Source organism: Tauraco erythrolophus, chromosome 6 (genome assembly GCF_009769465.1).
Source record: "Tauraco erythrolophus isolate bTauEry1 chromosome 6, bTauEry1.pri, whole genome shotgun sequence".
Taxonomy (NCBI): Eukaryota; Metazoa; Chordata; class Aves; order Musophagiformes; family Musophagidae; genus Tauraco; species Tauraco erythrolophus.
Genome location: NC_141470.1, coordinates 72214432 through 72232047, shown reverse-complemented (window position 1 = coordinate 72232047; position 17616 = coordinate 72214432). Strand labels below are relative to the sequence as shown.

Sequence of the window (17616 nt, the reverse complement as noted above, 5' to 3'; positions counted from 1 at the left end):
TCAGGTCCATTTATGTAAGATACTCAGGACATAAATCTATGCCTTTCCTGCTGAAAGTACAAAACGTCAAGGGAAAAATATTCCTCATAAACAAGTGGAATGCTGAGTATGCCACGAGGCTGGAATATCCCTCGCACTGCTGTACGTCCCTTTCCAATCTGCTGGAGGGACAGAGGAGACCTAACAACCATCTCCCTCCCTCCCCACGAGGTGACACAGCCCCTCCTGCCCCTCTTTGTGGCTCCAGGAGGAGCCTCCTGCACATCAGGAAGAGACAATTCTCCCCAAAACCATCAGAGACACACAGAGTGATATTAATATATCTGTGCAAGTTCCTGGCATTTGGAAAACGTCTCCGTGCCTCGGCCTTATGTTCATAATTACCACAGCAGTAATGAATCTTGATGAATCAGTAATGACCTTCAAATGCACACTGAAACTATTTCAGCTTCCACTTAATCGGGTAATGAAGTCATACAAACAGGCAGAACTTCTTTTAAGATGCTAAATAAGGCTGATCTCAAACGTTTTCTTCCCCCTGTCTGATTTTCCTGAGCGTTACGAAACGGTAAACTTCAGAGCTGACATAATTCATCACTGCCTGCCATGTAATGGATGTTTCCAATAAATCCCATCAATTTCCCAAACGATTCCCCAGCAAGTACAGGTAACAGTGGCTACAGCCTGCCAGTTGGGCAATGCGTGACGGCACGAGCGTCACTGTCCACTTCACCCTGGCAAGCAGGTAACAAAGTTTGCATGCAACTGCCATCCGTCATGCCAAACTTGGCTCTTACCCCATAATAATCTTCTCAGTGCTCTACCTGTTAATAAGATGTGTGTTAATAAGTTTGAAGAACATGTTTCTTTAGGCCAAGAGACAGGCTGTTCCCTTGTCCATGAATCTGGTGGTGGTTCTATCATTACAGTCTTCATGGGATAACTGAGGCTGGAAGGGAGCTCAGGAGGCCTCTAGTTCAAGCTCCAGCTCAAAGTATGGCCAGATGTGAGGTCAGACCAGGCTGCTCAGGGCTTTTTCAGGTCTTCGAAGCCTCCCAGGGTGGAGATCCCACAAGGTCTTTGTTTCCCACTCAGATGTCTTCATGGGGAAAAAGTTGCTACTCACACCCAGTCTGAACTTCTCATTTCAACTCATGCCCATTGCCTCTCACCTTCCCAGTACACGCTACTGCGAAGAGCCTGGCTGCATCCTCTTGGTACATTCCTTACAGGAAGGGGACAGCTGCTGTTAGGTGCTCCAGGGCTGTCTCTTCTCCAGGCTGGACAAGTCTCCTTCCCCCTCTTGACCATCTTCACAGTCTCCACTGGACTCACCCCAGTTTGTTGAAGCCTATCCTGCATCAGGGGCACAAAACTGGACACAGTATCCATTGGCCTCCATCTCTGTCAGGGCACACTGCTGCTCATGTCCTCTTGCTGCCTACCAGGACTCCGCAGAGCTGCTCCCCAGCCAGGCAGCCCCCGCAGGTACCATCACAAGGGAACAGCCCTCCACAACTGTCTCCCCAAGCTCCCCAAAATTGGGAAAAAGAAGTAAAATGCCTGAGGATCCCTGAACAATAACACAAATAGAAAAAAAATAGCAAATAGTAAAATAGGAATTAACTAAAGTAAATAAAATGAGTGTTTTCCTCCTGTCTCTCAAGGTTTGTGTATGTGAGCATTATGTTTCAGGGTGGGACACAGCAAAGGTGAACTGTTTAAACGCTGACTGCTTGTTCACTTATACCCACACAATTTTTGACTCTTTATCAGTGAACACATCTCTCTGCATCTCATTTTCCAAACCCATTTTATGCCCAGTCCACCTCTCCAAACTATGCTTCACCAGTTTGGCTATGAAGATGCTACAACAGACTGTGCTGGAGGCTCTACTAAAGTCAAGGCAAACAGTTTTCCTCTCCCTTCCCTGGCCCACAGAGACACTCTTTTTATCACAGCAGGCAACCAGGTTGAGTGAGGCTCAGTTCGCTTCCAATAATCCATGCTGGTTGTTTCCAGTCACCTCCTGGTCCTTCATGTAGATGGACATGGATTCTAGGAGAACATGTTCCCTGACCTTCCCAGGGACTGAGGTGAGGATGACTGCCCTATAACTCCCCTGAATCTCCTTCTTGTCTTCTTAGAAGATGGGCTAGAATTTCAGTTTATCCAGTCTTTGTTGGATCTCCTTAGGTCATCACAACTTTTCAAAGACAATAAAGTGGCCTGGAAGTGATTCTGGTCAGTTCCCTTAGATACCTCTTATCCAGTCCCACGGGATTATATACGTCCATTTTGCTTAAGCAGCCCCTACCTCAATCACATGGCTTTACTTTCCAGGCTCCTATCCAAACCACAGGTCAATCCAACCTCGTCTCCCTGTTGTACATAATATTCCTCGTGAAACCCTTGCAGTGGGCAAATCTTCCAGACTCACGTCAGAACCCATGTGGCCCTCAAGCAGGACCCATGGTACCAGTATCATAGAATCACAGAACCACAGAATGGTTTGGGTTGGAAGGGACCTCAAAGATCATCCAGTTCCAACCCCCCTGCCATGGGCAGGGACACCCTCCACTACACCAGGTTGCCCAAAGCTTCATCCAACCTGGCCTTGAACACTTCCAGGGATGGGGCAGCCACAGCTTCTTTGGGCAACCTGTTCCAGTGCCTCACCACCTATCGAACTGAAGACAGAGGGCAGGCTGCTGAATTAAAATCTAAGCAATAATTTACCATGAAAGTTGTAAGAGGCTGTTTAGACGTGACATGTACTTGCAAAGCATTAGTGATGTTGTAAAATCTGGAGAACTGTGGATACACTCTTTGAGGCAAAAGCATGCGTTTAATCTTTTTGAAAAAGTAGAAAGCATATACTTGAATGTCTTTGGTAAAAAGAGGTCAGAAGATGTCTATTAAACATTTTCCTTCCTCGCCATAAAAATGTTTTCCAGTGTGTTCTTTGTTGTCTGACTCCTAAACAGCGCGCACCGCGTGCCTCACCCCAGCGAATAACAAGCACAATCTCAGGAAAACCACAGCAACACTTCGTATAAAAGACAGGAGGGCTAGAAGATATAATACTGACACTATTTGCCTCTGCATTTTAACGTAAAACAGAGTTTGGAAAACTGAAGTGCTTTTTTTTTTTATCCTTCTTGGTAGAAATCAACCAGCAACAACTCTTCTTTTTTTTTTTTTTTTTTTTTCCTGGGTTGTAACTAATTTTGGGCAGGAAAAAATTCGGCGTTCAGAATGCTTTCTAGTTCATTCTATTAAGATGGACTGTTTTAGTTACCAAAATCAGCTATTGGGGGGGAAAAGTAGATGAAATTTATTGGTTACAAACCAGCTTTTAGCAATGAAATAAAAGCAGGTGACTACTATTGTGTTACATATTCCTGCTCCATAGTAGGAATAACAAGGTATTTATTATCAAAGTGATAGCCAAGGCTCTATCTCATCACAGAGAGAGGTTTCAATCACTGATCTGGAAATACAGGAGACACCTTAAACTTCTTGCCTGTCGGGAATAGGATGATTCGCCAACGTGCAATGCACAATCCTTAAGAGAAAAAGGGCTCCTTCCTCCATGCTCGGCACTTGCTCTTCGATCAGAGTAGCTGGATTAATTCAGTTTAACACCCTCCTCTTTCTCCTTGCAATTTCCTACCAGCTGTTTTTTTCATGACTGTCTTGAAGTCTAAAAAAAAGGCCAAAGTCCTCTTATAGAAGCACTAACTTTTCTGGCAGTAAAAGAGGGCATGTTTGGGTAAATCAGACATCAGTGTGTTCTTGGGAGACTGTACCACAGGCCACTTACTCAGGTTTCTGTCCTTTAATCAAAGCAGCTCAGCCCCTGATCTAGGGTCTGCTTGGACATCCCCATGGTCAGAAGTGCTCTACGTATACACCTTTTTCCAAGAGCAAAGAAAGCCATAGCTTGGCTATATCCAAGGAAAACTGATATCAAAGCAAGCCTCCTTACCTGTACTGCTGGAGATGTTGACATCAATGCTGATATCCGATATGCCACCTCCCTTCAGAGACGCAACACACGTGTATGTCCCAAAGTCAGTGAATTTCAAGTCAATGATGTCCAGGTTGGTGGTGCCAGGTGAAACATCGGGGTCAGTCTGGGTGATGACCATCCTTTCAGAGCTTCGCAAGGGGCGGCCGTTTTTAAACCAGCTGAACATAAGCTCTTCAGAAGGGATGGCTTCCACCTGGCAGGAGATCTTCACCTCTCGCCCAATCTGGATGTTGTCGTCTTTGTGATATGGGTCAGGGGTGATCCAAAAACGTCCTTTTTTTAAGGCTGAAATATGAAAAAAAGTTTACTCTAATAAAGTACTGATTTTGTATGTTCAGACTTTGCAAGGACTTACCACGATCATGCCTGTAGCAACAGGACAAGGGGTAACAGTTTTAAACTAACAAAGTGTGGATTCAGTCTAGAGATAAGGAAGACATTTTTTATTATAAAGATGGTGAAACATTGGTACGAGTTGCCCCAAGAGGTGGCAGATGCCCCATCCCTGGAAACATTCAAGGCCAGGTTGGATGGGCCTCTGAGTAACCTGATCTAGTTGAAGATGTCCCTGCTCATGGCAGGGGGTTGGACTAGATGACCTTTAAATGTCCCTTCCAACCTAAACAGTTCTATGATGCTCGGGAAGTCACTGAAGCTTCCAATGCACACGTTTGGCACATGGTTAATTTTTTGTAGGATTAGATCTTAATCAAATATCATCACAGGTTATACATTGCTGAAGTACTTGTCATTTCCAAAATGAAAAATATGAAGTCACAGCACCTAAATTAGGCAGAGCTGCCGACAACTGATGAGTAACCAAAATAATTCATGAATCTTCAGTGTTTGTTACCCTGTCTCTGGAGATATTTACAAGCCCCTCCTCACCCCCATGCTATCAGAGCACTGAGAGAAGAGAAAATAGAGGTATCAACCTAACATCACTAAAACAACCAGCAGTGTCATCTCCAATCTATCTGGAAACGAACACGGCCATGCAAAAGAGCTTTGTGCCAGCTGGTTAAACGAGAACAGGTAAGCACATGCCCAAGGCTACAGCCTGCCCTGGTTTACACACTCTGCTCCTTCCCCGTGGCAGCCCCGAGGGCTCCCTCTGTCCCCGTGGCTGCCCGGCGGCAGGATGCCTTACCCCACCGAACGGCAGAGCAGCGGCAGCCAACGGTACTGTCTTGTTCAGGTGGGGAAACTGCTGCCAGCTCCTAAAAGGTAAGGGGGCTGAAAGTACATCGTTAGGCAATGGTCAACAGGAAAAGTCTAAAAGATTCTCTTCTGAGATGTAACCACGCAGGAGAGCCCATCACGAGCACTTTGGTTGCATGCTGGAGGTTGAGGGAGGGGATTCTGCCCTTCTACTCTGCTCTTGTGAGACCCCACCTGCAGTGCCACATTCAGTTCTGGAGCCCCCAACATCAGAAGGGCATAGAGCTGTTGGAAGGGGTCCAGAGGAGGCCACGAAGATGATCTGAGGGCTGGAGCACCTCTGCTATGGAGACAGGCTGAGAGAGTTGGGGCTGTTCAGCCTGGAGAAGAGAATGCTCCAGGGAGACCTTCCAGCAGCCTTCCAGTACCTAAAGGGGCTACAGGAAAGCTGGAGAGGGACTTTGGACAAGGGTGTGTAGTGATAGGACAAGGGGCAATGGCTTTAAACTGAAAGAGGAGAGATTTAGATTAAATCTAAGGAAGAGATTTTTTTTACAAGGGTGGTGAGGCACTGGAACAGGTCACCCAGAGAAGTTGTGGCTGCCCCATCCCTGGAAGTGTTCAAGGCCAGGTTGGATGGGGCTTTGAGAAATATCATCTAGTGGAAGGCTTCCCTGCCCATGGCAGGGGGGTTGGAACTAGATGATCTTGAAGGTCCCTTCCAACCCAAACCATTCCGTGATTGTATGATTCTGTGATTCCCTGGCTGGTCTTGTCAGATGAGGAAATTTCATTCCACACTCGCGGGAGAAACCTGAGGCTGAAAGTTGCACACACAACTGAGAGAAGAACATTATCATTTAGACAGGCACAGTGTATCCCAAGGATCTCTATCTGCATCCAAGACTATTCAAGCCTCCAATACAAATTCAACTAATTCTCTAACCCATAGCAAAGCAGACATAAGGTAGTCTCGCTGTTTCAGACGGGAACTCCAAGGCAGATGAATTTTTGAGACCATCCCAAAGGCAGGCTCAGCACTCAGGAGTGCTCTACACCGATTCAGGGGCACAGCAATACTGGAAAACGCTATTTCCCATCATTTTCCTGGTGAGACCAGCATCTTTTACCAGTGTTCCCTCATCAATCTACTGCAGAGGAGCAAAATCATGCTGTGACTCACTCACCTGATTTTTTTCTTGTCACTCTCTAAATGAGCATAAAACTACCCAGAAACTATCACCATTTACATCAATAAAGTGACTGCTCTAAAGCAGTGTTGGTATGACACTTATTTTTGGAGAAGTGCTTCAGAACCAGCCATTAAATCTTTCAAATACACATATATTTTGATCTACTGAATATAAAACGCTACTTATACATTCCCAAGATCCCTCTCTCCCTATATACGTGTGCATAAGTATATATGTATGTTCATATATGCTATCTCCAACTGCAAAGTCCTACAATGGAAATACCAGTCAAAATGTTGCAAGGAAATACCCAGGTTGAATGCAAGCACTGAAGGACAAATAATTAAATCTACCATTTCTTGTCATCGTGCTGACTTCTCTTTAGCTTGGAGAAGAGGAGACTGAGGGGGGACCTCATTAATGTTTATAAATATGGAAAGGGTGACTGTCATGAGGATGGAGCCAGGCTCTTCTCACTGGCATCCAATGATAGGACAAGGGGAAATGGACAGAAGCTGGAACATAGGAGGTTCCGCTAAACATGAGGAAGAACTTCTTCCCACTAAGGGTACCAGAACACTGGAACAGGCTGCCCAGAGAGGTTGTGGAGTCTCCTTCTCTGGAGATGTTCCAAACCCACCTGGACACATTCTTGTGTGATCTGATCCAGGTGGTCCTGCTCCAGCAGGGGGATTGGACTAGATGATCCTTTGAGGTCCCTTCCAATCCCTGACATTCTGTGATTCTACTGAAAAGTTTTCCAAGTTGCTCAGTGTTCCCCTCCTGCTCCCTCTGCCCCCCACGTGGAGCATTTGAGTAAGTGACCCATTTGCAGCACTCTCCTTTCTGCTCTCCTCTATTTACCTGCTTACAGGCGACGCAGTGTGATGTTGTTACAAATGGCTATGAGTTGAAAATTCCTCCGGATCCTGTACTTTGGGTGATACCTACTTTTCACTTGCTGGGTACAGCAAGCGTAACAACATCAAGTGGAAATAGATGTTTGAGGCACCAAGCACGGTGCATCGGCTCCTTCCATCTCGACCAGTGGTGAAAATGCTAATGCAGACTCAGTTCTGCGAGCTCAGTAGGTCCCTGAACAAAACAACTCTTTGGAGCTTGCAAACGCCATGCTGAATTAGCAATTTCACAACTTTGAAAAGAATTAACATTTATCTAATAATTAGTTGGTTTTTTTTTTTTCAACGTGGGAAAAGCAGCATAAAATCTGGCTACTTGCGGACACCCCCTCAAACGTGGTGTGAGAAACTTCTCCTGTTGAGGAAGGCAGCTCTTTTAATCAGGGAAAGAAAAAAGTGTTCCATTTGCTGTGCTGATGGGGTATGGCACGGATCTGGGTGCTGCTATTTAGCTGCAACAGTTTATTCAAGAAGCCAAATGGTTGATGTGTTTTTAAGAATTCATTATTATTTCATTTATTTAAGAAAATGATTCTTGAGTTTTATCAATATTAAATTTGCACCAAAATGCACTAGTCTTTACTGAGCATCTCTCATTCCCTTTTAAAAGCTGGAGCCAGCTCCCCAGGAAGCAGAATGAACACGTGCTTTGACTCAAGAGGATCAACCATACATTGCATGACAGCTGGAAACTGCCACGGCAAGTAATTTTGAAACTTAAGCTGAACTTTTTTGTTTGAAAATGGAAGAACAAACAATGTTTACATACACAAAACCCAGCAAATATGTTATGCAAATAGTTTTCAGAGAGTGAAAAAGAAAAAATAACTCGTGATAGGCACGATGAGCAGCACATTTCAAACAGAATTAGTCGCTAATAACCTGAATAAACTAATTTTTACTTCTGGTTTTTTTCTCCTTTGCTTCAAGTGCTCATATAGACCATTTCAGCAGTTTCTCTTTGCTATAAAGGAACGACAAGGTCTAACAGAAAAGTCACATTGCCTTTCATCTTTGTTATGGCTAGTGCTGCAATACCATCTGCAAGCCAAGATAAAGGGCACAGAACCTCAAGCTTTGGGCCACAAGCCACTTACTTCATGGGCCAGGAGGGTCTGTGCCCTCTGGCTCATGGACTAAATTACAAAAAAAAAAAAAAGTTTTGTGGCTGTTGCTTGTTGGTTTGGTTTTATACAAGCTGAGTGTTAGGCACAACTGGGCTGGATCATCCACTGCCCTGATCTGCTACAGCAAACTAATCACCAAAAAACTGTGCCAAGCATATTGACAACTGAGCTGAGTATTTTTCTGTACATCAATAGGATGTACAAACACAAGGAGTTTGTACAAATGTGTACAAACACAAGGAGTTCCGAGGAGGGCTGTGACTCAGGGCACTACATAGAAGAAGTTAAGGGAGTTTCTAGAAATTCTGAAGTGAAGGAAGAAAGTCTCTTTGCTCTATTCCCCAAACAAAACCTCTTAACATCTCTTAAGGCATGTGGACGTGTACACTATATTCATCAGTAACGGCCATGAAAGCCCCACATCAAACAATCCAACAACTGTGTAACTACAACCTATGTTTGAAAGTCAATGCACTGTTTTTATAACCCCTTTCTCCAAGACTCCACAAGCTGCACGGCTATCAGCATTTTCTTCTGCTACCAACAAAATCAGCAAAAAATTTGACTTTAAAATACAGCCTCATTTCAGAGTTAAGTAACATCATTAAATGACCCATATCCATAAATCCCTAATCTCGCTTGGCACCAGAATAAACACAGTGATCTCTACAATTAACCTCTGTATCTTGGAATTTCTAATGTGCCAGCAAAGCATGTGAAAATCACCATCATTACCTGGAAGATGTCCCCAAGAAACCAACCACAGGTGCCTGAAGATGTCTGATAGCCACAGGCATGTGGAGCTGGAGAGCAGTGGGAGCAGCACAGCACCATGATGGGCAGACACGCTTCTCCTGACACTGGGACTATGGCCAGAATTGCCCCAGATGTGCTTAGTTGCTCAATATTTGGCCCAGAAGCAGCCCAAAAACTAGAGTATCTCTCACTGGAATTCCTGGTGGGCTTGCTCCACCATTAATTTCCAAGGATGGAAAGTACTGCAGTACTGCCACCGCCCCTAAGTAATAATAAACCTCCCTTCCCCAGACCCTGAAAATGGCAGTAGCAGCTATGGTGCTACATCACCTTAGGAGCTAGAGCTCTTTGTAGCAAGAGGAAATTGAACCTGGATCTCCCACTCCAGACTGATGAGACTCAAAATCACTTCCTATACTGGAAACTTCCTGACCTACCAGGTCAGAAACCCTTCTGAGCAGCTAAACCACTCTCAGACACGTTCCAATGGAGAAGAGGACTGTGTAAGTCAGAGTTTAGAGTGCTCTTTGCTGGTAGAGATAGGCGAGGATGGGATGACCTTGCTCAGGTCTTTGAAAGAAAAGTTATTACACCAATGAAGGGCCCTATTAAGCTCGTCTCAGACCCAGAGCTAACAGGGTTGCCCTTGGCAAAATGACATGGGGTTAGTAGACCTCTCCAGAGTGACTGTGCCTTCAGCAGTCTTGGGAATACAAAGCTGTTTCTTGCAGGCAAGAAGGTGTAGAGTCTTAGATACACATATACCAAATGTGGTCTCCAAAAAGACTTCAGACCTGACTGATTTACACTGTGTCTCATATACTGACTTCTTGAGTCTCGTACGAATCCACCAGGTAATGGCAAAGTGATTTCCGTATGTATGCTGCACATGGCTTTGCATTCATGGTCAATTCCCATAAAACAGTGGCTAGATGTGATAGTTTGATGTGTGGGGGGGTGTTCTGGTGGCAGGGGAGGGGATTTGCTCCCTGTGCCACCAGATCTGAGTCCCATCCCCCCCGGGGGAGGTTGAGCCAAATCGGCGCCTCTGCGAATGGCCCCATTTAAGTTGGGACAAAGGGGCGGGAAAGGGCTCTTTGCTCAGGAGCGAGGAGAGAGCAGGAGGGCGCTGCCCTCGCTCCTGGCTCCCGGCCGGGCGGCCGCTCGGGCCCGGGCCGGCGCCATGTGCTCAAGATGGCACCGGGGGAGCCGCATGGGGGGCTCGGGAAGCGCTCTGCTCCCGGGGTGCCCGCCGGGCCGAGCTCCCCCTGAGAGGATTAATATCTAAGAGAAAACAACCACAACGACCGGGTCAGCCAAGATGGAGCAGGAGGAGGTGTGCTGGAGCTGAGGTTTCCCTTGCAATCGGTGTGAGATGGCGGGCAGCCCCCTGCAGCCAGGGTGTGCTCGGCAGAGCAGCGACCCACTCGCGGCCCGTGGAGAAACCCACGTCGGGAAGGAGATGCCTGAGCCCAGGAGAGGCTGTGGAGCAGGGGATGCGCGACCAGGTACTGTTGATAATGGGGCATGGAATGCACGGCGGGGTCGTGGAGGCATCTGGAGTCCGTGGGACGACCCACGCCGACGCGAGTGGCAGCAGCTCCCTAAGAGGCCGAGACTGGTAAAGCCCGAACTGGTGCGATCCATGGGGAAGGATTGCAATCCTGCGGGCAGGGCTCACGTTGGAAAAGTTTGGGGACTTTTTTTCTTCGTGAGTAGGGGATCCACCGAAGCAAGGGAAAAATGGTGTAAAGACTCCTCCTTCTTTAAGAAAGGAGCGGCAGTGAACAACATGGATGAACTGACCTGCACCCCCCCATTCCCTGTCCCCCTGCGCCGCCGGGGGGGAGGTTGAGCCAGGAACGAAAGGAAACGGGGTGGGGAGGTTGTTGTTTTAAGATCTGGCCTTGTTTTCTCTTTTCTCCTCTCAAGTAACCGGTTTTGTTCCCTTGTGTCTCTTGTTAAGTAACTGTTAATAAATAGTTTTGTTTTATGAAGAAAGCCTGAGTCATGTTTTGCCCGGGACCATGGTTGGTGGGTGCTCCCTCTCGGTTCTTGTCTCGACCCTCAGTCCAAAAACCACGACACTAGATTATCCTCATGGGTAGGTTCTTGGACCATAATTTTCAGATGTTCCCCTGTATAATGTCAAGCAAGTTGACTTGGATTGACAATGGACTCTGACTCCGGCTTTTCACTGCATTATCAGTGACATCTGAGGTATCACTGAAGGCTTCCATAGGGTTAGATATAGCAAATACAAGAGACAAAGTTAACCAGCAAAATGTGGGAGATGCTGCTGTAGATATGCTAACCACAGCTGCTTCCCAGAAGAGATTTCAGAATATAATCAACACACGGAGCTACAAAATAACAGAAAATGTGCAAATAAGTCTGTAACTGTACTTTGAGACTCAGGGAAGTGCCAGTCTTTCTCCAAAGAGGCCCCAAAGAACTATGATGTGATCAAATAAACAAAGATGAAACAATTTTTGTCCTCAAACTCCTCACAAAACTGTCTTTGCCCTCCCTCATTAATGACATTTCAAAGTAATAAAATGCATTTCGGTAGCTCAACTGAGGTCTATTTGCATTCATTAAGTGAAGTTGGATCTTCCCACTCCCATCCTGCTCAACCCAACATGCTCCTTTAATGCACCAAAACGTCCGTATCTCATCAACGCACATTTTGGGACATACCATAACTGAATATATCAGCTGCTGCACCCTTTGCAAGCTTTGACACCATCACTGTTGGCCACTGGCTGCTTCCTGCACTGACACAGGCCACTGGGGAACGTTCAGCTTTGTGGTTGCTGAGGTCTGTGCGCAGCCCGAGGCAAAGGCCATGCTCAGTAGTAGAACTGGACAAACTACTGATTTTAACCTTGATGGAGCAGCTGGATGTCACTTCCAGGACCCTCCAAAACCACTGGGAATTCTGTGTTGCAACTGCATCCCCTGGGTCAGGCAGGGCAGCAATGCTTTCCTAGTGCTCAGATGTTACTGACCCCTTGATGTTTCCTTCTCACGCGCATGAAAAAAAGAGTTTGTGCTAATTGGAAAGACTCTTGACTTTATTTTTAAGGCCAGTGGCCTGCAGAGAAACAGAAAGGAAAAGCTCAAAGATCGGATCCAAAGTTCACCACAGTGAACGATGGTCCTTCCGTGACTTCTATATGCTTTGGATTAAGCCCTTTGCCATGACTTCTGTTTAACATCAAAAGAAAAAAAACAAAGCAGAAAAAGCACTGTGGGAACAGCTTGCTTGGAAAGTGAGCTGCAAATCTCAGCTTCATTCTCCAGAAACTCCAGTCTGTTAATCCAGACACAGGCTCCTTGCTTTAAAAGACTGAGAAGCAACTCTCCACGTTACTGCTGCGATCCTTGTACCAAAAGATGATTACTGGGATGACTCATTGGTTCTTGAGAAAAAGAGGTAAGGCAGGCGGTGGGTAGAGAAAGCCAACTCTTATCATCAGCTCTTGCTTCAATCCTATCAGGTCCCTCATCTCCTTAGAGCCTTACATATGGGAAAAGCAATCCTGCTTTCGCACAACTGCAGTTCGAAAGATTCACAGCCTTACAACAAAGATTTGAGATAGTCCCTAAAAGACTTGTAAAGAGCATTCATAAACCTAAACCTTTTCCTAATCTGTCAAGACATCTTAAGAAGCCAACTTTTCTCATCGCATGCTCTTGCTCCTACTTGTAGTCTTTGCTTGTTCCCAGATTTTGTAGAGGAAAAGAAAAACTCCACTTCCTTCCCCTCAAGGAGCAATTCACTGATTTGGCTTGCAGCTGTGGAGGTGTCAGACACAGCTCACCTGTGCCTGTCCAGGGTTAAGGCACCAGCTTTGTAATAGAGAATTTCAGCAATAAATAAATACAGCAGTTGGTTAAACACACAAATTCAGTGTACAGAATGGATGTATTTAATGTATGTGCTGTAAGCACCTGTATCTGGTTTGGTAGATTCCATGATTAACGCATCATCTTTATAAAATTGTAAGTGTCTCATCACTGAGAAATGAGGAAAAAACAAAATTACTCGGTTCACTGTCGTTAAAGGCACACAAAAACGCGTAGTAGTACATCAAGTGATGCAGGAATTCTGAATTATTTACGTTGCCCTGAAATAATCTGTTTCGAACCTCAAACAGCAGAGAAAAAGGCACATTTCGACTTCGGTCATTAGTCTGATGCACCCTTTCTGTGAGCTGAGCTTTGCTGTACTACAACAATACACGTAACTAATTGCACAGCAATCACAAACTTGGACTACTACGCAGATCTCCTCTCTTAAGTGAAAACAGATCCGTGTTTAGGTTGGGGGATCACAGGCCACCAGCTGACCAGGAGTCTGCAACACTGGTTTCCTACGAGATAGGGACCACCCTACCACACTCCCCTGCAATGCAGGCAATCAACAAAACAAATATTAACACCTCTTGATGCTTTCTTAGACACCTGTTTGTCAAACCTATCATTCAACATCTACACAACCAGGCTGGGTTTCAGATTTGTTTGAATGATTCCATGAATGAACATATGAAACAAAGGAATCTGCTCCAGTACCACACCTTGGAAACTGCAGTGCAGTTAATATTATCTGGTTTGTTTATTTTCATGTGAAAGCCCAGCGTAAATGGGTCTCTTTACTAAATAACAAGTCATTCCCACTGAAGAAAGACTCATGGAAATCCTTCTCTGATGTTTCTTTCCTCATTAACATGTCTACCTCTATCAAATCAATAGAAGCAAAACCAAAGTTCCTATCATAAGCTCCAAAGAAACAAGAAGTCTTTGTTTATTTTGGCCACGGGCAACAAAGCTGCATTGTCTTAAGTCTTCTACAGAATATTGCCTTAAACTACATTATCAAACAGCTAAGCTGAGTAGAAACAATTTAACAACTGTCTAAAATATTTTTCTCACTGGTGAATATCACAGTGTAGTTCGTTAAACTTCATTCTGTTGCATTAAAATACATTTTGACATTATTATGCGGATAAGGAACACTGAAAACTCAAATTTGCTTTTGCCAACCCGCAAAACATCTGAAAGGAAAACAACAAAAAGAAACTCATTCAGTATTACAGTCTTCTAGCCTAATTCTAAAACAGAAGAGCAAAACCACACTCGAGGTAACAAAGTTTGCAGATATTGGCTCTCCATAATGAAAGTTTATCTGGACTGTGACATCTGTACAGTCTGCACATCAATCCTGGACACAGAAAAGCCCACTCTGAAGTGTCCTGTAAACAATAACTTCTGTTCCTTCGTGATGAATGACTATCATCCATCATACTCGGCGCTGTTACAGACATGCAACCACGTATGGAAAATTTCAGTAACACTGAAACCAAATTCTTTTTAAGGCCACACTATCCTGCTGTGAAGATCATGGCCACATCAACACCTGATGCAAAGTAATGTCTCAGCTTAACCTCAAGTCCAAACGTACCTAAGATCCAACCTGGCCACATGCTTCATGCCATACTTCAATCAAGAAACCTGTAGCCAGGTCAGGGGTAGAAAACTTTGCTCTAGTGAAACTGGACCTCATGATGTGTTGGAGGTTTTGAGTTTGGAGCATGGTTTGACTCTTGGACAATAAAGAATAGGAAGCTTTACTAACGGGATGCAGTTGTTGAACTGTTGGAGAAAACCTGTGTGTCCAACTGGTGCTTTAAGAAGTCGATTTTCCAAACAGTAAGGGAAATAAGATTAACAGATTTGGGGGAATAATATAAACAGGGAAGAAAAAAGTATGTCCAAATTCAGCGTTATTTAAAGAAGATGCATTTCTTAATATTAGCTTAAAAGCTAAAATATATGGTTAAAGGCTTACACATCTGCTGATGAGTAATTAAAATAACGGATGGAGAAAAGAAAAGCTGCAGTTCACAGTTCCATCTGCAGTTGCTCATTGTCACTGTGCACTGAGCACTTCTAATTAGACAGCACATGGTCCCAAATTGAGTTGCTTAAGTAGCAGCCTCAGGTGCGTGAGCTCTTCCCTCTGGATATGCCAAGGTTTCTGTAAATCCTCTGTTTCCTCCTTCCACTGTTCACCTTTGATTTTTTGTGCTATTCTAATACTCAGCTGCTATAATCACAGTGTTTTGTGGTGGTTTTTTTTAAGTCAAAAAGCGATTGCGAGGCAACGGACACCTCTTTCCATCCAGATTTTGCTTTCTGTCTTTGAGCAATCTTGAAAACTAGCCTGCACCACAGATCACAAAAGCCATCCCCTCCCTGGGGTGTTTAAACTGGGTCTCAAATAATAAATCATGGTAGATGTGGCTTGACAGGGTCTGCAAGATCCACCATACAGAACAAATCAGCGCACATTTCAGTGTCCTTCAGTAAGAACGCTCACCCTCACTGGTCATTTTTGAAACCAAACAAAGCAATAAACATCCCAGAAAACCAAAATTGTGGAAATCTGCCAATATGTGCTTTATCTTCCAGCCAGTTCACAGGACCTCGAAACTCCCAGAGTGACAACCTTCTATCCAGCCATGAGTTTCACCTTTTTTTCTTACAGAATCAGAGAATGGTTTGGGTTGGAAGGGGCCTTCAAGATCATCCAGTTCCAACCCCCCTGCCATGGGCAGGGACATCCTCCACTACACCAGGTTGCCCAAAGCCCCATCCAACCTGGCCTTGAACACCTCCATGGAAACACCAAACTGGACAAAAAGAAAGCGGATGGGATAGATCCCTCAACATCTTCTGCATAGCACTAGCCCACAACATTTTTTGAACTAAATACTCAAAGTCTTGCCAACTTGCCTGCACAGCAGTTGCATCTATTTTGTACTCAGTTATTCAGATTCATTCTTGGCTGACGGAGGACCACCAGCTCTGCCAAGGTCAGCATCATGCTGTTGGTTTTTTTTCCTCCTTTAGCAGGGAAAGCTCTCTCACCTTACGGCTCATCTCTAGAACCCTACAACTGCCAGGTCCACTGCTGAGGTATGGAAACTTTCTTATTCTGAAAAGAGGTCTGCACATTTTGCTCAGAATTAAAGTCGGTCTAACATCAAATGAAAATCATCCATGAGCTTCGCGCAGTGCTAGCTTCACCCACACGAGCATCAAATAATGCTATTTGATGTTTCCACATAAGACAACTCTCTCCAGAAGGAAACGGACCCACCAAGCGAGCAGGCAGGGTGCCCCTTGTTTGGGTGATAAGGAAAACACTAAAAAACCAACACAACTACATAAACATTGACAGAGCTTTTGTGGAGAATGCACCAACATTGACCGCTCTTCTCAAAATTCAAATTTCTTAAACAGGGTATTTAGGACTCTGCAAGATAATTTTGACAAAATTACGTTGCCTGCATGTTCCCTTTAGTCATCTTCCTATCCAAAGACAGACCTGAAGTATGGTCTTGCTAAAAAAAGACACATACTCTCAGCATTTTACCAACAGTTCATTTTACTTCTGTCAACATGTTTTTAGCTTAAAAGTTTTTTAAAACATTTACTTTCAGTAGCTATCAGGACAATTAAGTTGTCAAGCATCTTCTACGAGAGCATCTCCAAACTTTTTAATATCAACTAATTACTTGGCACTTACAAGACCAGATGCATTCACATTTTCAATTTAAATGCAAATACTGTGGAGAGATTTCAGGTTTTGTCTCTATTTTTATAAACGCTTCTAATTTTTAAAAGAAAAAAGATTTATTATTCTGGACATGCCATGTGGCAGGTGTCTGTTTTTACGTGTGTGCTCTAGCTAATTAGCTCCTATTTCTTTCACCGCTTTCATTTTGAAGGGAGGGGAGGTGTGTACTTCTCTGTAATGAAGAAGATTTCAGTTTATGAGTTACCCAGTATATGATCCATTAAACAGACGAAGCTGAGATCAAAGTATGTGAAACACAGCATGGTTTCTCTTTTAACTGCTTTTAGAAGTAAATATTCAAGAGGAATAAGCATCACGAGAAGAACAAAGACCTATAGGTTCACAGAAATATTCAGGTGGGAAGGGAGCTCAGGAGGCTTCGAGACCCATCTCCTGCTCAAAGCATAGAATCATGGAATGGTTAGGGTTGGAAGGGACCGCAAAGATCATCCAGCTCCAACCCCCCTGCCATGGGCAGGGACACCTTCCACTACACCAGGTTGCCCAAAGCCTCATCCAACCTGGCCTGGAACACTTCCAGGGATGGGGCAGTCACAGCTTCTCTGGGCAACCTGTGCCAGTGCCTCACCACCCTTGGAGTGAAAAATTTCTTCCTTGAAGCAGGGAAGATGTGAGCTCAGACCAGGTTGTTCAGGGCTCAAAAGCCTCCAGGGATGGAGACAGCACAACGTTCTGCTTGTGGAAACCAGGAGTCACCTCAGTGGTGTCACCCACTGATTTTGGGATGTAAACCGTAGCGTCCTGCCAAGGACTG

The 17616-nt window shown here is 44.8% G+C and overlaps 1 protein-coding gene across 1 annotated transcript in view; it reads right to left on the bottom strand.

Moving 5' to 3' along the window:
• MDGA2 (MAM domain containing glycosylphosphatidylinositol anchor 2) overlaps positions 1 to 17616 on the bottom strand; it is a 403898-nt gene that overhangs the window by 142073 nt on the left and 244209 nt on the right. Inside the window, exon 7 of the mRNA XM_086613247.1 lies at positions 3992 to 4321. Coding sequence (XP_086469373.1) covers positions 3992 to 4321 — 330 coding nt within the window. The remainder of the gene's footprint in view (positions 1 to 3991; positions 4322 to 17616) is intronic.